At 38.4% G+C, this 22,200-nt stretch overlaps 1 protein-coding gene across 2 annotated transcripts; it reads right to left on the bottom strand.

The window, feature by feature from the left end:
- Positions 1-206: 206 nt before the first annotated feature.
- On the bottom strand, positions 207-18,679 carry dzip1l (DAZ interacting zinc finger protein 1-like). Of its 2 annotated transcripts, XM_048199636.1 has the most exons (17): positions 18,524-18,665; positions 14,590-14,695; positions 13,068-13,634; positions 10,885-10,969; positions 10,582-10,706; positions 9,765-9,926; positions 9,456-9,584; positions 7,441-7,503; positions 7,210-7,356; positions 6,734-6,764; positions 6,565-6,624; positions 6,338-6,471; positions 5,746-5,935; positions 5,433-5,610; positions 5,067-5,269; positions 4,083-4,216; positions 207-3,956 (listed from the first exon to the last, which is right to left on the bottom strand). In XM_048199636.1, exons 2-17 carry the CDS (start codon positions 14,623-14,625, stop codon positions 3,810-3,812), a joined length of 2,391 nt encoding a protein of 796 aa, XP_048055593.1. In that variant the 5' UTR covers positions 14,626-14,695; positions 18,524-18,665; the 3' UTR covers positions 207-3,809. The 2 variants fall into 2 exon arrangements, with proteins under 2 accessions (XP_048055593.1, XP_048055594.1); XM_048199637.1 differs by lacking the exon at positions 14,590-14,695 and having other exon boundaries at positions 18,524-18,679.
- Positions 18,680-22,200: the final 3,521 nt, after the last annotated feature.

Raw genomic sequence — 22,200 nt, 5'->3', positions numbered from 1 at the left:
TTGGTTCATTGTATTCTAAACTTAATTGGCAATCAATTGTTGAAGCTATTAAGATGAGCTGACCCAAAAATCTTTTACAAACCTGGGCCAAGTTTAAACCAGTAACCAGGCATCACAGCTGTCAAAGGGGCATGTCTGACTTTGACATACATGTATATATTGCCATTATTATGTTATCAAAATGAAAATTATTATTGCTGGTCTTCAATGATAATGTCAAGTTACTTTAATGTATTTGCACCAAAAAATGATAAGGATTTATGCTGATATTGCCAGGGGTGTTTCCAAACTTTTGTAGGGCAGTGTATGTTTTTATATTTTTATTATTGTTGGGAGACATGACATATTTGTACTTTATAACACAGGACCATTTAAAATCAAATAGTGATGGCAAAAGCGGAGTAAAAATTACGGAAAATTTCCTTTAAACGTTCATATATAGCCTGTATGAATGTATAAATGACATGTGCTCTATGTATCCGAGTAATGCATTTGTGCAAATAAAATATAAATCATGTTGCACGTTCACAAGATTTTCCTTAAGCTTTTTGTATCTTAACATTTTCAGAGACCAAATGCTATTTTTCATTGGTCCAAAATCCTCACACACTTATTGGTCACTTTCATTTAACATTTAACACATTTTATCCAAAGCGATTTACAGTTCAAAGCATCAACCTTTCCAGTGAGTTACATCACCTTCACTGCTGCAGTTTGCAAGTGCTGTGGATTCAGGATTAGTTGCTAATCGGGATAGTCCAATTTACTGGCAGTTGTGAGTATTGTCATGGAGATCCTAGGGATTGAACCAGGACCTGCAATTTGTGAGGCGTGTGCGCTATACCACCATGCTACATCTTCTTATTAGCATGATTTCATATTCCCGAACAAATTCAAACCTGGAAATTTCAGGAAAAACCCAACTTTAAAGCCCACACTAAATCCGAGCTGTGCTTTCATCAGCTTTTGCGTAGAGGAAGTGTCCATCCCAGAGGGTCCTCGCTGCAAACATAATCTCTCCCGCACCCCCATCAACGGCAAACAGAAAGGGAACAAATTCACTGTCTCATCCTCATTCTTCCTGTCGTGCCAAGAAGCTGTATACAGTACACTGCAGATCAAAGCCTTAATTGAAAAATAATTATAGGCACTTAATCATGGGAGGCGGCAGGCTAATTGAAGCAAAAACAAGGCAGTGAGTGGAGGCCCTCCGAATCGTAGCAGAAAGAGGATATTGTGTGAGCTCCCGTCTTTAATAAAGCATCGTCTTCAATCCCCCATTGTCTCCCAGATTAAATTGGAGAGGGCTATTAGCAGAGTTAATTGGCTCTCTAATTTAGATCTGGCCAGTCTCAATGCATAACGGATGTGAGTCGCAGCGGCCCGTGATGTGCTCACTCTGTCACACCATATTGCCAGACCTGATTGGTTAATTGCTCTGGAATCCGCAAAAGTTTGTGCCCATCCTTCAATTGCAGGGGACCTCTGCCTTCCTGGAGGAATCTCCACCCTCAACTCAGTGTTGTCAAGTGATTCTTCATTCATGGGTGATGGAGAGCAGCACTCATGAGTGCGTTTGCAAGTTATTTTTGACAGTAAAATGTAGCGGCGTGGTGTTGCTGATCTCTTGAGTGAGTTTATGTTTCCTAGTAAAGATGAAAAGCCACACAGCTTAAATAAATTCACCCTGCGACCTCACTATCCGCGAGGCTCTGACCCGGGGGTCAACACATTAAGTGCGGCTATCGGTAATAGAGAAAAGGTCTTTATTTTCCTCCAGCATCCTGAAGCCTTTCCGGAGAACTTAAGCCTGCCGTATCCGGCACCGATGGGACCATGTCAGTTTCTAGCATCTGTGTTTCCTCTGTGTTAGAACAAAAAACTATTTCAATGTCACTTGAATTCGCCATTTCCCGGTCTTTCCGCAAGAGCCGTGCTGGATGTTGTATCGTCTGCTTGGTGTTGCGTATTAGTGGATGCTGCTCATTGAAGCTGGGCCCCCGGGCGTTCATCTTGGAGGATTTGAAATCCTCTGTCTGTCAGCTGAAAGCGGCAGCGTTGGCATTATGGAAGCTTCGGGATGGACAGAAGATAAAGAACAAGGACACAGAAGATTGTGAGGAACTATGGATTGACTGTTTCAACACTTATTTCAAGTGTGAAATGTGGGTAAAAATCCTAATTGTCCTCTTCTTGACTGGCCCACATTCAGTGCGAAATCCTCAAGGCCTGTTGAGAAGTACAAACAAACTGTTTCCGCTTGGGGCTTCGGAGAATGAAAAGAGAATGAAAAGAAACACTCTTATCAAGTGCTCTGCAAATTTGTTTCCTGCTGTGATACACGCAGCTTATTCTGTACACTCTGCGCCCTCTAGTGACAGCTGAGCTGTAATAGCAATTAGGCATCAATCTAGTGGATAGTGAAGAAGAGTTACAGAGGAAGTAAGCCAGGTAACCATGGGTAAAAGGCTGTAAATGGCACCCTATTTGTCACCATTTTCCCTGGAGAGTCTTTCATCTTCGCCAACACTGCACGGCTTGGGTTCTTTTCTCCGAGACTTCACTAATGGAGGGCCCACAATGATTGCAGCTGCTCGGGCTATCAGAGCTCAGAGGCACTGACAGATTTTAAAGGCCAGAAACCTTTATGTCTCTTTATAGGGATGCAAGCCATTCAAGGCCACAGTGTAAAATAGGACAAACAATCGTCAGGCCGCTGCAGAAAGAGCGGTAGGAAGGCAGGTTGTGCGTTGCCAGGTGAGAAAAGGAGACGGGTGTAATTCAACATTTAATCTCATTCTGAGATGAATGTGTGCTGATAAGAATGGCAAGAAACCCAACTCTGTTGCCCGAGAGATAAGAACATGCAGCCAGGCTATTGTGGGGACTGTAGTCTGCATGGTCACTTTTTTTTTTTTTGTTTAGAACTTTCAGCCATCTCACTTGTTGCAAACTATCGTGTTTCACCTTCATCACACATGGCAAACATTACTTTGAAATATTTTCTCATTAGCTACTGTTTTACTTTGCATTGTTACTTCTACCACAGCTATAAGCACAATTATAATCATGATCATCTTTAAAATATGAAAGCTATAGTGATAATTGTACAGTTTTAATAATCATTCTAATTCTCTGAAAATAGGCAAGTCCACACCACAGCTATAACGATAAAGACATTGAAGAACTATATAGTTGGAAATACTTTTTTTTCCCTTCCAGCTGATGAACAATAAACACATTGACAGCCAATCAGAAGCCATCTTTGAGAGTGCACTATATAAATCTGTAACCAAAAATCTGATGACATGTGAAGACACAAGTCTTATTATAATAAGATTAGATTATAATTTATATTATATTAAAAAAAATGTATTTTCCTTTTAATGTTGCTTTGTGTACTTTTTTCTACATTTTATTTAAATGTAAACTGGTCATCAGTAACGTTTTTTTCACCAATACAGTATATAATTAACACACAAAAAAGTGTTTGAAACCCAATGATTATTTACTGTATATAAAAAGCTCGTAGAAAATTTGTACTGCTTCCTGCTTGGCTGCTAAAAAATGAAATGTGTCTTGGACTACGTTTTTTTTCACTATCAAGTGCACAGTTTATAAAAACAAAGCGCCTGAAGGTTATACTACAGCACTCAAACAAGTAATGGCTGATATTTTTGGCTACAGTTTGTGGATACACTTATGATAATGATTCTTTTGTAAGTGCGTTTGTAAATTCCATTCGAGTCTAGGAGAAAATTTGGGTTTGGAATGAAAACATGCATTTATTTGACAGGTCACATCACATGTCACCATGCTCCTGGTCTACTGGCTGCAGAACTCCATGCACTGGTCCCCGATGTCCCGCCGACCTCTGAACTTTTGCGTACTCCTGCACGGTTTGCCGTGAGCTCTTCTATGGAGGACAGCTCCAAATCACTCTCCTCATCAGATAGCTAGGACAGGTATAATACAAAGCCTTTCAATCCAATACTACAGGCATTGTTCAAAAACAAATTATATTTCTGCTGCAAGATTTCATGGTATGGAAATAACTTATATGTGTGCTATTTTTTTTTTACCGCTCGCTGTTTTACAATGGCTGGGCGAGGGGAGGGGCTGGATGGTGGCAGAACTCTAGTCCCGCCTACAGGTTTTTTGATTGGTGTGCTTAGCTGTCTTTCCAAACTTCTTGTCAGTGTTTGGACAACAGAACCTGCAATCATAAACCATTCATGTTAACTGACTAATACTGTAATGTACGACTAAACTATAATTAAACTGAATTGGAATAACAGGTCGATAGGTTTTTTTGAATGGGTTTTTGATTAAATGTCTGAAATAAGGTCTGTGGTTAACACAAGCTCAAGATATTTTCACATTTTATTCAATGACACAAAATACACCAGTAATACCTTTTTTATTTTTACTTAGTGGCTAAATGGGACTTGCAGACGTTGTCGGGGATATTAAACATAATCATCCAGAACACACTATTCTGCTTTTTTATAATCTTGCTCTTGCAAATCTAACTCAAAATTTCAGGGAAAATGTTTTTTTTAGAAAAAAAAGTCAAAAAGAGTTGTCGGAAGCTTAATGGTCGTGATGCTGAAGTCATGCAACCGTGATGTAGTTCGTTTTCAGCCTACATTTTGCTTTTTACATCTGGCGATTGTATTTAGGCTTCAGAATTCATAAAAGTTGTGTTAATTTGTGAAGATTTTCACAAAGGCTTCAACATTCATGATGAATAAAATGTGCAAGAATCAAACTTTTGTTGGTCACAGAGCTTTTCTTCTGCAATAATCCAAAAGCCATTGGAAATATTGACTTTTTTTTTGTCAAGGATACCAGGGTGATGCAAACTTCCAGGTTGGCCTACAAAATACATCATCACTGCAGCACCCTCTTTTGGCAAAATGATTTGCACATTGATATAGATGGCAGAGAGCTTTGATCATATATATTATTTATATATATTAAACATATTCAATATTCAGATTAGTTCCAAATGGTCTTGTTGTGATTAAAATAAATAAATATGTAGGAATCTAGCATTTCCTCACCATGTGGATTGGGAGCTTTGTGGTGTTTGGGTGTGTCTGCAGCCTCTGACAGCTCACTGTCTGACCAATCAAGCTCGGCTGTTGGGTTCAGCAGTGATCCTGATTGAACAAGGCGCACGGAGGGGGAAGGCTTGCCCCGTGAGCTGGTAATATAGGCACTGTCCTCAACTGACTCATCCTCATCTGAACTGAAAGGTGGTGTGCTGAAGAGAGAAATATACTCATTAAAGACAAACTGATAAGCCTGGGGTAATATTAATTATAGCTAAAAGCTGCTTGGCCTCTCACAATTTTATTTCGTGTTTTAATTTTCATATGTCCCTGAGTAGTACGAACATTTACCAATTGTGAGAAAAAAATATATACCTGTTCTTTTTTTGCAGTGTTTTTGGAGTCTGATTTTGAGGAGGTGCTTTGGAGCGTGGGGTGGGTGTTGGAAAAAGTGCTTTTGGCTGCTGGCTATTAGCCTTCTGAATGGACGGCTTTGAGCCATCCCTGGATCGGAGCCTTTTTTCCTTCACTGGGGTTGAATTTTTCTTTCCCCCTAAAAACAAATATACAAGATTGACTGATCTTGGTTCAGATGAGTGGCAATCAAATAGAACTGACATGAAAGCAGATAAGTAAGACATATGAATATGGGTAGTGTGGTGACATGATAAATAACACATCTGCTTACTCTGTTTCGAAATGCTGGGTGTTAATTTCCCCTGGCTCTTCTGCAGGCTTTTCACTCGCCTGGTGACCTCATGTACCAAGTTGTCTCTATGGGTTTGAAGGTCTGGCTGCTGTCTACATCTCTGCAGTCGCTGACCAGTCAACAGAGTGCTCAGACTTTTAAATGTTTGCTTAGAGATGCCCTTGGTACCCTGCCAAAACATCATCACTTTAACCACTGAGCAATGTTTTTGAATTGCACAGTTATATTACATTCATGTGTCCATGGTCCAAAGTTAACTTTTTGTCAAACCTACTAATAGCAGGTGAAATAAGATTTACTGGCCATAAATAATGACACTTTTTGAAATATTTATTTTTTTATAATAAAAACTTTATATATAATTAAAAAAAATTGGTTTCAATAACAATTATTTATATCCTTTTTTTAAATTATTTAAATTTAAATCGTACTGATAAATTATTAACTGAGGAAAAAGTAGTTAGTTTAACTTAACAGTTTAACTTAAAAAAAAAACACACACTTTTATTTACAATTTTTACTCCATTTTTGCATGTCAAATGTTAACATTCATGCCTGCAATGTGTTCTACCTTCCGCAGTCCCATATTCTCCAGTTTTTCCTCTAGTGATTTTTCTAGAATGGGTCTAGACTCTCTCATCAGCTCTGGCTTTCCTTTGTGTGACTTTAGAACTTTCCACTCTGGTTCATCTGAATCGTCCAGGCCTGGAGGTGCATACACAGTTGCTTTAAATACATCATGGCATGACTGGTGTATGCATACAGTATACTGTAATTAGAAACAACTGAACCACATACTCTCTCCTTCCTCCTCTGGCTCCTCAAGAGAATCTGGGGCATTCTGAGAAACCACTGGAACTACCAGATGGGAGAGAAAAATGGGCCAAACCACATTAAATTTAATTCAAAGCAACAATATTTTATTTAATCAAGCAATGAGTAAGTCCACATAGATATAATTCATTACCTGAGACTGGTATGACCGACAGTTTTTTAATCTGTGTGATAAAGCATCAATTAGAAAGATAATTAGAGTTTAAGAATCAAGACATCAGCAGATAATTTTACAATAACTACAATCACTTTAATAATCTAATTATGAAATAATATAGTTAAAAGGTAAAGTGCGCCATTTTTCAATGTGAAAATACTTAAAATACCTTTAAAATAATATCATAGATTAATATGTAGAGATAAGTTTGTAGGTTGCAAGCACTGTGCTGCTTCTTTTTATAGGACGGCCTGCAATAAACTGTTTGGAATAAACTGCAATAAACTTGGGATGAGAGGCGGAAAGGCTAGTAGGGCGGTTTGGGGAAACTTCTGGCATCTGGAAACATTATTTTTGCAATTATGTTTGGTGCCTCTAGTGGAACTTCACCTTTAAGGAATCATTTTCTGACTTTCATCCACTGTTTGGGATTGTAGAAGTAAATAGCTAACCTTCTCCTCTTGAAATTTGATGAGCCTTTCCTTCTGGCTCAACTGAGAAGAGAGAGAGACAACCTGCTGCTGAAGTTTCTTCAGACTGGAGCCAGAGTTTTTCTCCACCGACAAGGCCTTCAGAAGCCTGGCATTCTCACTCTTCAGCTGTGATACACACATACAAATCACAGACGTGATGAGATTTATTCCAAAATGTTGCCCAGACGGTGCAATACCAGAAAGACTTGCCTCTTCTTGCTCCTGCTTGTGTCTAGTCTGTGATTCCTGTAATTTCTTCTTCCATTCACTTTTCTAAATGAAAAAAAAAAAGTGGACATGAATAATTAAATTTATTGAGTATGTATATATATATAGTATATAGTATTGAGTATGTATATAGAGTAAATAGTTAAAAATGTAAGCACTATGTGGACTGAAAAGTCTCATATATTTATATATATTTCTTTTTATAACTATATAATCACATATACTTTATTAGGTACACCTGTTCAACTGCTCTTTAACACAAATATCTAATTAGCAAATCACATGGCAGCAACTTTAGGCAGGGTATTTAGACAAGTAGACATGGTCAAGGCAATCTGCTGAAGTTCAAACTGAGCATGAGAATGGGGAAGAAAGGTGATTTAAGTGACATTGAATGTGCCATGGTTGTTGGTGCTAGACGGGCTGGTCTAAGTATTTCAAAAACTGCTGATCTACTGGGATTTTCACACACAGCCATCTCTAGGGTTTGCAGAGAATGGACTAAAAAAGAGAAAATATCCACTGATCATCAGTCCTGTGGGTGAAAATGCCTTGTTGATACCAGAGGTCAGAAGAGAATGGCCAGACTGGTATGAGCTGATATAAAGGCAACAGTAACTCAAATATCCATAGAGGTCTGCAAAAGAGCATCTCTGAATGCACAATACGTCGAACAATACCTTGAAGCAGATGGTCTACAGCAGCAGGAGACCAAACTGGGTGCCATTCCTGTCAGCTAAGAACAGGAAACTGAGGCTACAATTCACACAAGTTCACCAAAATTGAACAACAGAAGATTGGAAATGTCACCTGGTCTGATGTGCCTCAATTTCTGCTGCAACATTCAGATTGTAGGGTCAGAATTGGGCATAAACAACATGAAAGCATGGATCCAGCCTGCCTTGTATCAATGGTTCAGGCTGCTGCTGGTGGTGTAATGGTGTGGGGGATTATTTTTGGCACACTTTGGGCCCCTTAGTATCAATTGACCATTGTTTAAATACCACAGTCTGAGTAATGTTGCTGACCATGTCCATCCTTTTATGACCACAGTGTATGCATCTTGTGATGCTACTTCCAGAAGGATAACGCACCATGTCACAAAGCTCAAATAATCTTAAACTTTTTCTTTTTCTAAAAACATCAGCCAATCGTTTACGCGATCATCGCATAAATGATTGGCCCTCTGGCTTGTCAATCACTGCCGTGACGTTCCTTGTGAGAGACGTGCGCGGATTGGCCCTCTGGCTTGTCAATCACTGCCGTGACGTTACTTTTGAGAGACGAGCGCGGCTGCGCTCTCCAGTAACTTTCCACACTCCACAGGCGCCGCATGCAATGTTTTTGTCAGGAGACAGGAATAACAACTGCAGATTATGAGTTACCTGCGGTGAGTCCGACATAATGAATCCAAAAAACACCACACAGCAAATGCCGGTGGTAAACACTCGAGTGTTTACGAGTTTTGGGAGGCATTCCTTTTTTGAAATGTGCTGTGAAGGAGGGGGGTTGTTCTTACGCATGCGCTCATTTCAAAAACTCAGTAACAGTCTTTGGATTCTCAGTCGACGAAAAAATCCTCTCTATCACCTTTAAATGGCCTCCATAGTCACCAGATCTCAATCCAATAGAGCAACTTTGGTATGTGGTGGAACGGGAGATTCAGATGTGATGGATGTGAGACGAAAAATCTGCAGCAACTGGGTGATGTCATCATGTCAATATGGACCAAAATCTCTGAGGAATGTTTCCAGCACCTTGTTGAATCTACTTCATGAATAATTAAGGCAGTTCTGAAGGCAAAAGGGGGTCCAACCCGGTACTAGCAAGGTGTACCTAATAAAGTGGCCGGTGAGTGTATAAACATATTTGCCAAAGAGTTATTCAGTGTTTGTAGATGAATAATCCCTTCCTTGCCAATTTAGAGGACATTGAATAATAATGTCCATTAATTTATGACTCAAGCATGACGCAATGAACAAGGAAAGAACTCTTACCTTCCTGGCCATCATCTCTTTCAGCTTTCTTTCTCTGTTTTCTCTAATTTCTTTCTCAGGGTCAATCTCTTCTTGCGAACTGACATTGTTAAATGGACCCAGCTCTTTGTTCTGCAACAACTGCAGTTTCTATAGATGGAGCAATGACAAATAACATAGAAAATTATGACAACAACACTAAACTTTTCCATCATACAAAAACATACTACTACTACAAACTACTGAATGGCTAGTAGACAGACATAGCAGAGGATCTGTCTCCATCTACTGGTGACAATTTGAATGTTCATTTTAAATGTGCATACTCACAGCCTCTATGGATGAGCTCTTGCTTGCCATGTCTTTTGACTCCTGGAGAAACAATTGTCTTAGATCTCCAATTTCTTGCTGAAATTTTCTTCTTTCCTCTTCTTTCCATCTCTCCAACGCTTCTTTCTCTGACTGTTCTCTCCTTTGCTGCTCTTCATGTTCCTGGTAGAATTATTTGATATATTTTCTTCATTTATTTTTTTTTTTTAAACAAAAAGGTACTTAAACTGGTATTTCATATGGAGTGTGTAAGGATACAGAGCCCCTAAAAAGACATGGTGAGGGGAAATAAAACATGAGATGGAAGGAAAAATATATTTCAGTGCTTTTGCATTTGCTCTCACGACTTTTGCGTTCACTGAGAAACTTAGTATTTGCTCACAAAATGTTTTTCTTCCCCGATTCCTTTTTTCCAATAACCATGTCCCTTTAGGTGTTCATTATTACTGGGAGGAAAAATTCTATTTCAGTGCTTTTGGGTTCGCTCACAAAACTTTTGCGCTCTCCCAGTAAACACTTTGATAAACAATACAGTGCAAATTCCAATCGGATATTGCCATTCAAAGCCCAAAATGCACATTTGCAAGTCCCCGTCCACTTTCATTGTATGGAAAAGAGCAGCTTGGTCATTTTTAGGTGAACTATTCCTGTGAGAAGTATAAGGCATACTAAACTGCCGATAAAATAAAACAAATACATTAAAATGTTCAGAAAGTAGGCCTACCAAACATCGGAAATAGTTATAGAAGGAAATATGTTTATTTAAGAGGTTTAGAGCTGTATGTGATGCTGGATCTTGTTTCAAACACAAACTCGCCTGCTGCCGCCTCAAACTGTCGGTTTCTCTCTCTGCCTGAAGCTGCATCTGTGTCAATCTCAGTCTTTCCTTCAGTTCTTCAATCCCATCTTCCATCTGGTCGACCTTCCTTTTCTTCTGCCTCTCTGAGACACACAAATGCACAAGCAGTGATACTGAGTTGCCGAAATATTCTTTTTTTTCCACATCATTGAAACATAGTTATCAAGTGATTAAAGTGCTATATCTGAAAATTGATGAAACTTAGTTTGAAAAATAAAAAAAATAAAAAAATAAGGAGTGGACACACATTTTCTCACCAACCTGCATCTGTGACCTCAGGATGTCTTCGCTGAACATGTGCTTGTAAGTAGGAGTAGTTGACAAATGATTTTTCACAGAACTGGCACTTTCACAAGGAAAAGGGATCAACATTAGTTTTATAATTACTAAAGGATCTTAATTCACCTTAGTATAATGTAAAATAAAAGTCTGCTTTAATATAATGTAAAATAAAAAAAAAGTGTTTATTAGCTTACATATACACTACCATTCAAAAGTTTGGGCTCAGTATGATTTTTTAAAAAGAAATTAATACTTTTATTCAGCAAAAACATTATTGATCAAAAGTGACAATAAAGACATGTACAATGTTTCAAAAGATTTCTATTTCAAATAAATGCTGTTCTTTTGAACTGCCTATTATTAATTATTCTATTAAATGATCACAGTTTCCACAAAAATATTAAGTAGCACTACTGTTTTCAACATTGACAATAAAATATATGAAAATAGAAAAGTTATTTAAAAAAAAAAAAAAAAAAGTATTTTTTTACTCTATTAATGATCAAATAAATGCAGCCTTGGTGAGCATAGAGACTATATTCAAAAACACTAAAAAATCTTATGGACCGCAAACTTTTTAACTTTACTGAATGAGTGTGAGTGTACCATTTTACAGTTTTTTTTTTTTTTTTTTTTTTTTTTTTTTTAATTGTTCACAGTTTCTGAAACCATGGCTCAAAACTCTACAAACAAAATCACATAACGCACAACATGCAAAACGTCACACATCTCAAAAGCAAACACTTCATTCAAAGCTATTTTAATTCTTCTAAAAATGGTGCTTTTGCATAGTAACTCTACACACAAACCATCAAATGATTAGCAATACACGGATGTGAAAAATGTAAAACACTACTAAATTGTGTCTTTTGCTTGTTCAGTGTGCAGTGGAGAGGACAGTTATAGCAACATACATGTATGTGCACAAATACACTATATATACAGTATGTATGCACAATTGATTATTTTTACTGAACTGAATAAACACTGACTGAACTGACTTGAGCTGAATAATGACACAATTGGCTTATTAGAGCTGTTTTTCAGGCAAATTTGTTACTATTGTGAAGTCACTTTGAAACAATCTGTAAAGAGCTATAGAAATAGAGGTGACTTGACTTGTATGCAGTATATATTTACAAAATAAACAGAAATGCAAGGGTGAAAAATGTATTTGTTTCTCAAAACATTGAGTTTTGATTTCTAATTAATCAAATTATCTATATTTACACTATAAACAGAAATGCAAGGAGGTAAATATAAATGATTTCTTTCTCAAAACAATGAGTTTTGATTTCTAAGTGAACAAATTATGTTTAAAGGTGATAGAGAGGATTTTTTCGTCGACTGAGAATCCAAAGACTGTTACTGAGTTTTTGAAATGAGCGCATGCGTAAGAACAGCCCCCCTCCTTCACAGCTCACTTCAAAGGAACGCCTCCCAAAACGCGTATTGGAACACGAGTGTTTACCACCGGCATTCGCTGTGTCGTGTTTTTTGGATTCATTATGTCGGACTCACCACAGGTAACTCATAATCTGGAGTTGTTACTCCTGTCTCCTGACAAAAACATTGCATGCAACGCCTGTGGAGTGTGGAAAGTTACTGGAGAGCGCAAGGAACGTCACGGCAGTGATTGACAAGCCAGAGGGCCATCGCGTAAACGATTGGCTGATGTTTTTAAGGCCCTACCTCGTGCACAGATGATGTATATTAATATTATTACTTTCAGTGCACCTAATAAATAGTCTTTTATCAGTTAGTAAAGACAGTTTCAAGTAATATTGCAAAAATGTATAAAACAAAACATCCTCTTTAGCACCTTTAAGTGTTTTCACACATGATCATTGGGTGTAGGCAATCGGTAAATGAGTGTGGCATTTAAATGCCAGTGTTTCCCAAATTAAACACAAGCTTTTAGTTTTGAGTGATGTGCCTAATATAGAAAACTGTGTTTAACATTTTGCAAAAAGTCTGTTTTACAATTGCAAACTGAGTGTAAAGCAGATGATGTGCTTGAAGTTTTGCAGACTTAGTCTGAAGATTAGGTTTATGAGTGAATGCTTTCAATGAGTGTGCCTCAAGAACCACTTTTAGTGTGTAAGTAATTTTAACAAAACTGTAAAAAGACTTTTCGAAAGTTCTTTTACAAGAAAAATCACCTTGTGATAATTATTAGCACTGGCCTGCAGGAGGAGCTGTTGAGTGCTGATCAACTTCTTTCTCCGTCGATTCTCCAGCTTAGTTTCTTGCAGATTTTTTTCGAGTTCTGCTCGTTGTTCTTCTCCTCGCTGGACCAGAGAGAGCGCCGCCTGCAGACGCTCCTCCAGTCCTGACAGCTGAGCGCTCAGGAAGTCCTGGCAGTGCAGCAGGTACTCAGTGCTCAGCTGAGACATACGAAGCAACTTCATCAAAGAAGGGTCAGCAGGCCCACGGCAGTTTGGGCACCGCTCGCCGTCCACGGCACAGAACGTTACGGTCATAATGAAATCCTGAAGCACACTGATATCTATCTCTCGCGCAACACGGTCCACATCAAGGGCGGAGAGACGCCTCCAGTCTATGGGCTCAGTGCGTGAGCGGAAACGGAAGGGCTGAAGTTGGTGTGCTGGGCTCCAGGGTGGTGTGGGGGAAAGAGCAGTGTATGCCTCAACAGGGGAGAACTGGCCCAACATGGTGAAAGGTTTGCGATACAAAGATGAATCAATGTGGTGATTCCTAAACAGAGGCTGAATTGGGAGAGAAAACAAAGAGTATTTGTAGTTTAGCTATGACAACCAAATCAGCATATCTGAATGATTTCTGAAGGATCATGTGTCACTGAAGACTGCAGTAATAGCTGCTGAAATTCAAATTCAGCTTTGCCATCAAAGGAATTAATTACATTTTAAGTATACATTCAACTAGAAAACAGCTATTTTAAATTGTAAAAATATTTCTGATTTTACTGTGTATAGACTGTGATCAAATAATGCAGTCTTGGTGAACATTAACGATTTCTTTCAAAGACTTTAATAAATCTTACAGTAGTGTAAATGGCAGAAGGCAAGATTTTCTGTGAAAACAACTTAAATTTCAGGCTGTTCATCACACAAATCTATTGCATTGTGAATTATGACAAAAATTTTAATTTTTCCTTTTTTTTCCAGTTAAGCTAAAAACAGATTAATTATTAATTTTATTATTTTTATAATAATAATAATTATTATTATTATTAAAAAAAGGAGGGATGCAAAAAATTATATTAATTTTTTTTCTATTCTAAGAGAGTTAGACAAAAAAAAAAATATTGAGTATCACCCATAATATACAAATGCACAGGCACATGCCCTATTTTTGCTACCAAATACCAATTCCTTTGCCTGTAGATGGCAGACAACATATTGTGAAAATCCATCTCTATGACAACTGTTAAAGCCATTGTCAGTGGCCACTCTTGCATTGTTTGTAGGGCTATATTTCAATAAGAAGCTTTCCAAAATGTAAAGAATAAAATGATTCTGAAAAAGTGAAAGAAATGCATTCCTATTATGTTCTGTGCAGTAGGTATGATATACATTAGCACTGACATAGTACATTAAGTGCATCAGCCAGAACAACAGAACCAAACATAGATCTATATATGTATTTCTTAAAGAGCAATTTCTTTATAATAGTCAAAAACACACATGTAAATCTGTTTACCTGAAAAGGCACTTGGTGAGAGTTCATCTCGCTCATATAAATCAGTCATAGTGTCTGAACTGAGTGTGATGCCTCTTAGTTTACATATCAACAATAAACCGTCTCTCTGCAACTCAAAACACAACCCATCTGATTAGTGGCTTATAGTATTTTACTTCCCCTGTTTCTAGACAACCAGCCACACCTGTAAATCACTGACTTCACTGACTGCACTCAACAGCTTACCAGGCAAATTACCTGCATCAGGCATCCTCTTCTGTTAATAGTAATTAAAGGATCAATCATGATAATGTGATTTAATCAAAAACTTTCAGAGAATTTCAAGTTATAATTTTATTTTATTAAAACACAAAACCTTCGCTTTATTAGGCCACAGGATCGTTAAAGCGTGCCACTTGCATGAATAGGTGGACAACTTACCGAGCACATTGTAATGTTCATTTTTTAAACATTCAAATGAAATTCTAATGAAATTCATACAAAAAATGACTTGAATACACATTTTTCTATGATCAACAAGTTTGTTATTTCTGAAATTTCTGAATTCAATTCTGAATTTTCTTTAACAAAAAAAAAAAAAAAAAAAAAGGCTGGCATAAGTAGTTTGGCATAATATTTTAGTATTTATTTCGTTATAAAAAATAAGTAATAACGTATTTTGGTTTGGAAATATTATTAATCAGATCAACGTCAGTGTAGCATTACCAAGATGCAGGATGTAGTTTATTGTCAAGTGACCAAAACAAACACCCTTACTCATGAGTCAAGACTGTGTCACATATTTTAAACGTTGTAATGAAAAGGATTTTGACAAAATTTATTTTTTTCAAAATCGTGAACAAAATCCTTTATTAGTGTATATATATATATATATATATATATATATATATATATATATATAGATAGATAGATAGATAGATAGATAGATAGATAGATATACACAGTATATATATACAGTGGTGTGAAAAAGTGCTTGCTCTCTTCCTGATTTTTTATTTTTTTGCATGTTTGTCACACTTTTATGTTTCAGATCATCAAACACATTTAAATATGAATCAAAGATAAACACAAGTAAACACAACATGCAGTTTTTAAATTAAGGTTTTTATTATGAAGGGAAAACAAATTCCAAACCCACATGGCCCTGTGTGAAAAAGTGCTTGCCCCCCGCTGTTAAAACATAACTGTGGTTTATCACACCTGATTTCAGTTTCTCTAGCCACACCCAGGCCTGATTACTGCCACACCTGTTCGCAATCAAGAAATCACTTAAATAGGACCTGCCTGACTAAGTGAAGTAGACCAAAAGATCCTCAAAAGCTACACATCATGTTGAGATCCAAAGAAATTCAGGAACAAATGAGAAAGAAAGAGATCTATCAGTCTGGAAAAGGTTATAAAGCCATTTCTAAAGCTTTGGGACTCCAGCAAACCACAGTGAGAGCCATTATCCACAAATGGTGAAAACATGGAACAGTGGTGAACCTTCCCAGGAGTGGCCGGCCGACCACAATTACCTCAAGAGCGCAGCGACGACTCATCCAAGAGGTCACAAAAGACCCCACAACAACATCCAAAGAACTACAGGCCTCGGTTAAGGTCATGATCCAAAGGTTCATGACTCCACCTTGAGAAAGAGACTGGGCAAAAATGGCCTGTATGGCAGAGTTCCAAGACGAAAACCGCTGCTGAGCAAAAAGAACATAAAGGCTCGTCTCAGTTTTGCCAGAAAACATCCTGATGATCCCCAAGACTTTTGGGAAAATATTCTGTGGACTGACGAGACAAAAGTTTAACTTTTTGGAAGGTATGTGTCCCATTACGTCTGGTGTAAAAGTAACACAGCATTACAGAAAAAGAACATCATACCAACAGTAAAATATGGTGGTGGTAGTGTGATGGTCTGGGGCTGTTTTGCTGCTTCAGGACCTGGAAGACTTGCTGTGATAAATGGAACCATGAATTCTGCTGTCTACCAAAAAATCCTGAAGGACAATCTGTTCGTGACCTCAAGCTGAAGTGAACTTGGGTTCTGCAGCAGGACAATGATCCAAAACACACCAGCAAGTCCACCTCTGAATGGCTGAAGAAAAACAAAATGAAGACTTTGGAGTGGCCTAGTCAAAGTCCTGACCTCAATCCTACTGAGATGCTGTGGCATGACGAGTGGGGCAAAATTTCTCCACAGCACTGTAACAGACTCATTGCAAGTTATCACAAACGCTTGATTGCAGTTGTTGCTGCTAAGGGTGGCCCAACCAGTTTTTAGATTTAAGCCCCGGGTATACTTCACTTTCCGCGCCCGGACGTGTCACGTGCGCAGTCACGTCCACGCGTCTTTCAAAGTATACTACACCACGGATGCGCGTGGATGACCGCGTTCGTCACATGCGCAGTACAGTTTTTTTCTATGCTCTACCAGACATCGGAGAACAGCACTGAGTCGTGTCATCAACGTGACATTCACTGGGCATGATCGGAGAAGAAAAGAAGTGCATCCTTTCCCATATTTTACTTATCCCCCTCCATGAATTTGCCGCCCTAAACACGTCTTTGTACTCTTTCAAACATGAATTGTACAAATTAGGTTACTTTCTAATCTCTTCGCACAAACGCTGGTCAAGTTCGCTGTCCATTGTCGTGTTTTTCTCTTTTTTCAAGCGTGTTGTTTTTAAATCGGTCTTTTCACACTCTTCTTTGACGGCTGAACACTGTGCTCAATACTGTGCGTATTGCCACCTAGTGGACTCTTCTATACTGCTTGCGCATGCGCTGTTGCACGCGGACTGTCCGCACGGTCTCGAAATTTGGCCTGCACGCGGCCAGGGTGTGCGGCCAGCGAAAATTACGTCATGCGGACGGTGCACGAACGTGGACGGCCGAAGTATACCCGGGGCTTTAGGCGGCAAGCACTTTTTCACACAGGGTCATGTGGGTTTGGATTTTGTTTTCCCTTCATAATAAACGCCTTCATTTAAAAACTGCATGTTGTGTTTACTTGTGTTATCTTTGATTAATATTTAAATTTGTTTGATGATCTGAAACATTAAAGTGTGACAAACATGCAAAAACAAAAAAATCAGCAAGGGGGCAAGCACTTTTTCAAAACACTGTATATATATATGCATTTATGCATGTACGGACAAGATGTTCTGCTAAAGTTCAAATTGAGCTTCAGAATGGGGAAGAAAGGTGATTTATGTGACTTTGAATGTGGCATGGTTGTTGGTTTCAGAAACTGCTGCTCTACTGGGATTTTCAATCACAACTATCTCTAGGTTTACACAGATTGGCCCAAAAAAGAGATAATATCCACTGAGCATCAGTCATGTGGGTGAAAATGTCTTGTTGATGCCAGAGGTCAGAAGACTAGAGTGGTTTGAGCTGATAGAAAGGCAACAGTAACTCAAATATCCATTCGTTGCAATGAGGTCTGCAGAAGAGCATCTCTGAAAGCACAACATTTTCGAACCTTGAAGCAGATGGACTACAGCACAGCTAAGACTGGGAAACTGAAGCTACAATTCACATAAGCTCACAAATCACCCGGTCTGATGAGTGTGTGTGTACATTAGTACTTTTTACTTAATTACCCCACTTGAAATATTTACAGGATCTATAAAATGGTTTAAACCTTGTAACTAGCCTACAACATAGAGACATTTCTAAGAACTTGAGACATGCGATTTCAACTAGATTTTTAAAAGATTGCTCCCTTTTATCATCTCGGATTTCCTTATTTGTCATTGACCGATCTGTAGTCTTACTAATAACAGTACAACGGTATAACGTTAAATCGATAGCAATATAACGACATAAATGTATAACGTATGTAAACAGTTTCTGCGATCAACGATTGACAAAGGCACTAACAATGTACACAAAAGTAACTGATAAACGTTATAGTTAATGTACAAAGATTTCAGACACTTACCTTTGTCTCTCTTACAAAAGGTAAAACAACAGTTTATAAGTTAAAAAAGGAAAACCGGAGCAATTCATTATGGCAGTTTCAAACAAAAAATTGAAAGGAGAAGTTAACAGCTGGCAACTGTTGCTGATGGGCGGGGCTAAGAGAGAAGCGCTTCCTGTTGCCATGGAGACCACTGACTCATGACCTCAGGTGCCCAACTGAAGATAGGCAGAGAAGAGGCAGTTTTTAGGAAATTGTTAATTTAACCTCTTGTTTAGGCCTATTATATTGTATTGTTATATTTTTTGCTAAAGTAAACAATGTAAACAGAGTTTAATATAAAATCAAATGGATAGCTAAATGTTGGGTTATTTTGTCCTCTCAATTTGAACATAAAGTGGCAGAGGAGAAAATTTTTCAAGCTTGGATTGATCAGTAAATGAAAAGTGCTTCCAGTCCACTGCATACTGAAGAAGGGGTAAGAATACTGTGCCCTGACATACACTAATTTTCAGATTGGACATTTCTTTGTTGTTATCGTAACGTTACCCTTTAAAAAAAATAAAAAAAATAAATAAAAACATAAAATATAAAACGAATAGAGATTGTGTTGTGATTTTTTAGAAGAATATGTTGTGTGCCTATTAATAATCCTTTATCAAATAACAATATTGTATATTTTTTGATACTTTAAGATCATCTTAAATGCTGTTACTTCATTTAACTTTTAGAAACGGTAGTATAGAAACTGCCATACAACAATGCAAATGAACACGAGATGGCGCCACAAATTAGTACACGTCTGGGATCACATAAAATAATTTTGTTTCTACACAAAACAATTCATGAATGTGAATAAATGCACAAAGGAAAAATTACAATAAAAGTGTGACAATCATCAATTAATTTCTGTGCATTTTAACAGATTCTCTTTAAGGGATGTTTAAATCCCATTCTAGCTCTCTGCCTGACTTCTTTGGCCACTTCTGTTGAGCAAGTTCATCCTTCACTGTCTGCTTAATGAGGTGCTTGAGTTGCACAGCTCTGTTATTACACAGTACTAGCAGTCTTGCTGTCAGGACTAGTACCTCCTTTTTACAACAATCCATCAGATTGCGATTTTATTTTGTATGACCAATGAGTCACATACGTGGGAACATATACATACAGGGAATAATGGGGGTAGTTGTCACATTTGAAAGTTGTCATTGGGGAAATCAGTTACTGGTTATATAACTAGCTTTTAAGTCCAAATACATACATGATCACTGTAAAAAAATAAAAATAAATAAATAAAATAAAAATGTTGTTTTTACAAAAAAAAAAAAAAAGAGTAGTGTTTCTACACGGTAAAAAATTATTTTCATGATTTGTTATCACATTTTTTCTTTTGTCAAATCAACTTCAATAATTAATGTGGTTCAGATAACAATATTTTGAGTTCCTGTTAACTGAACTGATTGCTTCATTATATTAACCTCGATTTTTAATTTCAATGAACTCAAAATTTTAAGGCAACCAGGTACCTTTCTTTTTTTAAGTTAAACCAACAATTCTTTTTTACAGTGAAGTTCTTGTTTCTAGTAGTTAACCTGTGTATATGTAGACCTCAGTTTTAGTTTTCCTTTTCCATTCTCAATGATATTACAGTAGTTTGCTTTATCCTTGCTGTTCTCCTATTTTTCTTGCTTTTTATGTATTTTGGTTCTTTTGTATGGACCAAAATATGAATCTAGCAGCAGTCCCTTCACCTCTCACCCCTGAAGACTTTCTCCTCTCCCTTGCACGAGATGGCCATCCTCTGATAGACTACTTTGAGGAGTTCTTCGAGCTCAGCTACTTGGTGTCCTGGAGCAACGACACCTTGAAGACCTGTTTCTGGAGTGGACTGGATCTTTTCCAACTGCAGTGGGAGCTACCACTGGCACGGTGGCCTCAGTACATGGACTATGCTCTTTGGCTCAGTGGCTCGCCAATCACAGTTGGCGAGATGAAAGAGGAGGACATCGCAATGCAGTCACAGCCTACCCAGCCCACTTCCGTCATCCTGTCACCACCCATCCTTGCTCCAGTAACCTCACCTGCCTAGGAGCTTAGTCCTTCCCCTCTCCTCTACATGTCTGCCACGAACCCAGAGCCAGTGCCAAAGCCCGCCACGGACAAAGCGCCTAAGCCCTCTGCAGGCAAGATCCCAAGCCTGCCGCAACGCCTACATCAGAGCTGACACCGGAGCCCGAGCCCAGCAATAAGTCTGTACCTGGCCTCTGTGAATGATTATGAAGTAAAAGAGTTTATTGTGGTCTCCTGTGGTCTCCCGTCTCCGATGGTCCCACCCAGCTCTAAACCAGTCTTCCGGCCCAGCCTCCACTGGTTTTCTTGATGTCCTTGGCTCCTCCTCTGTTTACTCCATTCTTCTGCACAGATCCGCCTCTGGTCTTCCGGTCTCCAGCTCCGCCTTGGCTAATGGATCCGCTGGCTCTGTCCCTGGCCACAAAGGCTGTCACGTCTCCTCGGCCTGTCAACCAGTCAGCCCCACCTTGGCTCCTCGCTCCCTCAGCTCCACCTGGGACCATCCTTACGACTCCACTGGGCTCCCTCGTCCCTCTGGCTCCACCTTGGTCAGTCGTCACTCTGCCTACACCAAGGACTTCTGGGCCTTCGGCTGCGCCTCATCTCCTCAATGCCGCTCAAACCATGACTCTCCTTGGCTCCACCTAGGTCTCCTCCTCTCTAGGCTCCACCTCAGTCAGGCAGACTCCTGGCTCCACCCTTGATCCTCCATCCTTCGGATCCACTGTGGGCTTTCATCTTGGTTCTTGGCTCTGGTTCACTCCCAGGTTCCTCCCTCCATTGTCCCCTCCCTGGCTCCTCCCTCTGTCGACTACCCCATGGACCTTTCTTCAAACTGAGTTATTTTGTTCGTGTTAGCCCCACCTCGCACCACTAAAGTGTAGTTTGTTTACAGCTCAAGGACACACCTTCCGGGAAAGAGGAGTAATGTCAGGTTTATGTTCTGTTTTCATGGACTTTTGGTGTGTTTCACCTTGTTTTACTGTGTTCTGTTCTTTTTCATTTGTTCCCCACTTTCCCGCTCTTCATTTGTTTCCATGGTTACTGATTTAGTTGCACACATGTTTCTAGTCTGCTTAGTTGCCTTTTGCTTTATCCTTGTTGTTCTTCTGTTTTTCTTGTGTGGTTTGTATTTTGATTCTACTTGCTGAAAAGCCATTAAAAGTATTAAAATATAATAATAATAATAATAATAATAATAATGTAAACATTTCAGTGTTTTTTAATCCTAGTCAGAAATGTAGCCTACAAAATGAATATTTTGAACAGTGTAGTCTTGTATACCATTAGCATTACATTCCAGTACATCCCCATTACATTGCTTACATTAGAAGTTTAGAGATTTAAGACTATTGTCATGTAATATTAATAAACTTATGGAATTAATATAAAATAAACTCCATATTTCCCACAGGCTCTCGTTATGTAACACACTTTTAATAGGAAAAAGCCAGATCTCTCTCTCTCTCTCTCTTTCACTTCTATTAATAAATTAGCATTTAAGCCAAAGCATTTATTATTAATTACTAGTTTTCAGGTTAATAATGGATGTCTGGGCATGATTAATGCATTTTTAATTAATTAGCTGCTAATACGTGTATTTTCACTGCCTTAACAGATGCCTTACT

This window comes from Megalobrama amblycephala, linkage group LG8, assembly GCF_018812025.1.
Source record: "Megalobrama amblycephala isolate DHTTF-2021 linkage group LG8, ASM1881202v1, whole genome shotgun sequence".
NCBI classification, from domain to species: domain Eukaryota; kingdom Metazoa; phylum Chordata; class Actinopteri; order Cypriniformes; family Xenocyprididae; genus Megalobrama; species Megalobrama amblycephala.
This window is presented reverse-complemented; position numbering and strand designations above follow the sequence as displayed.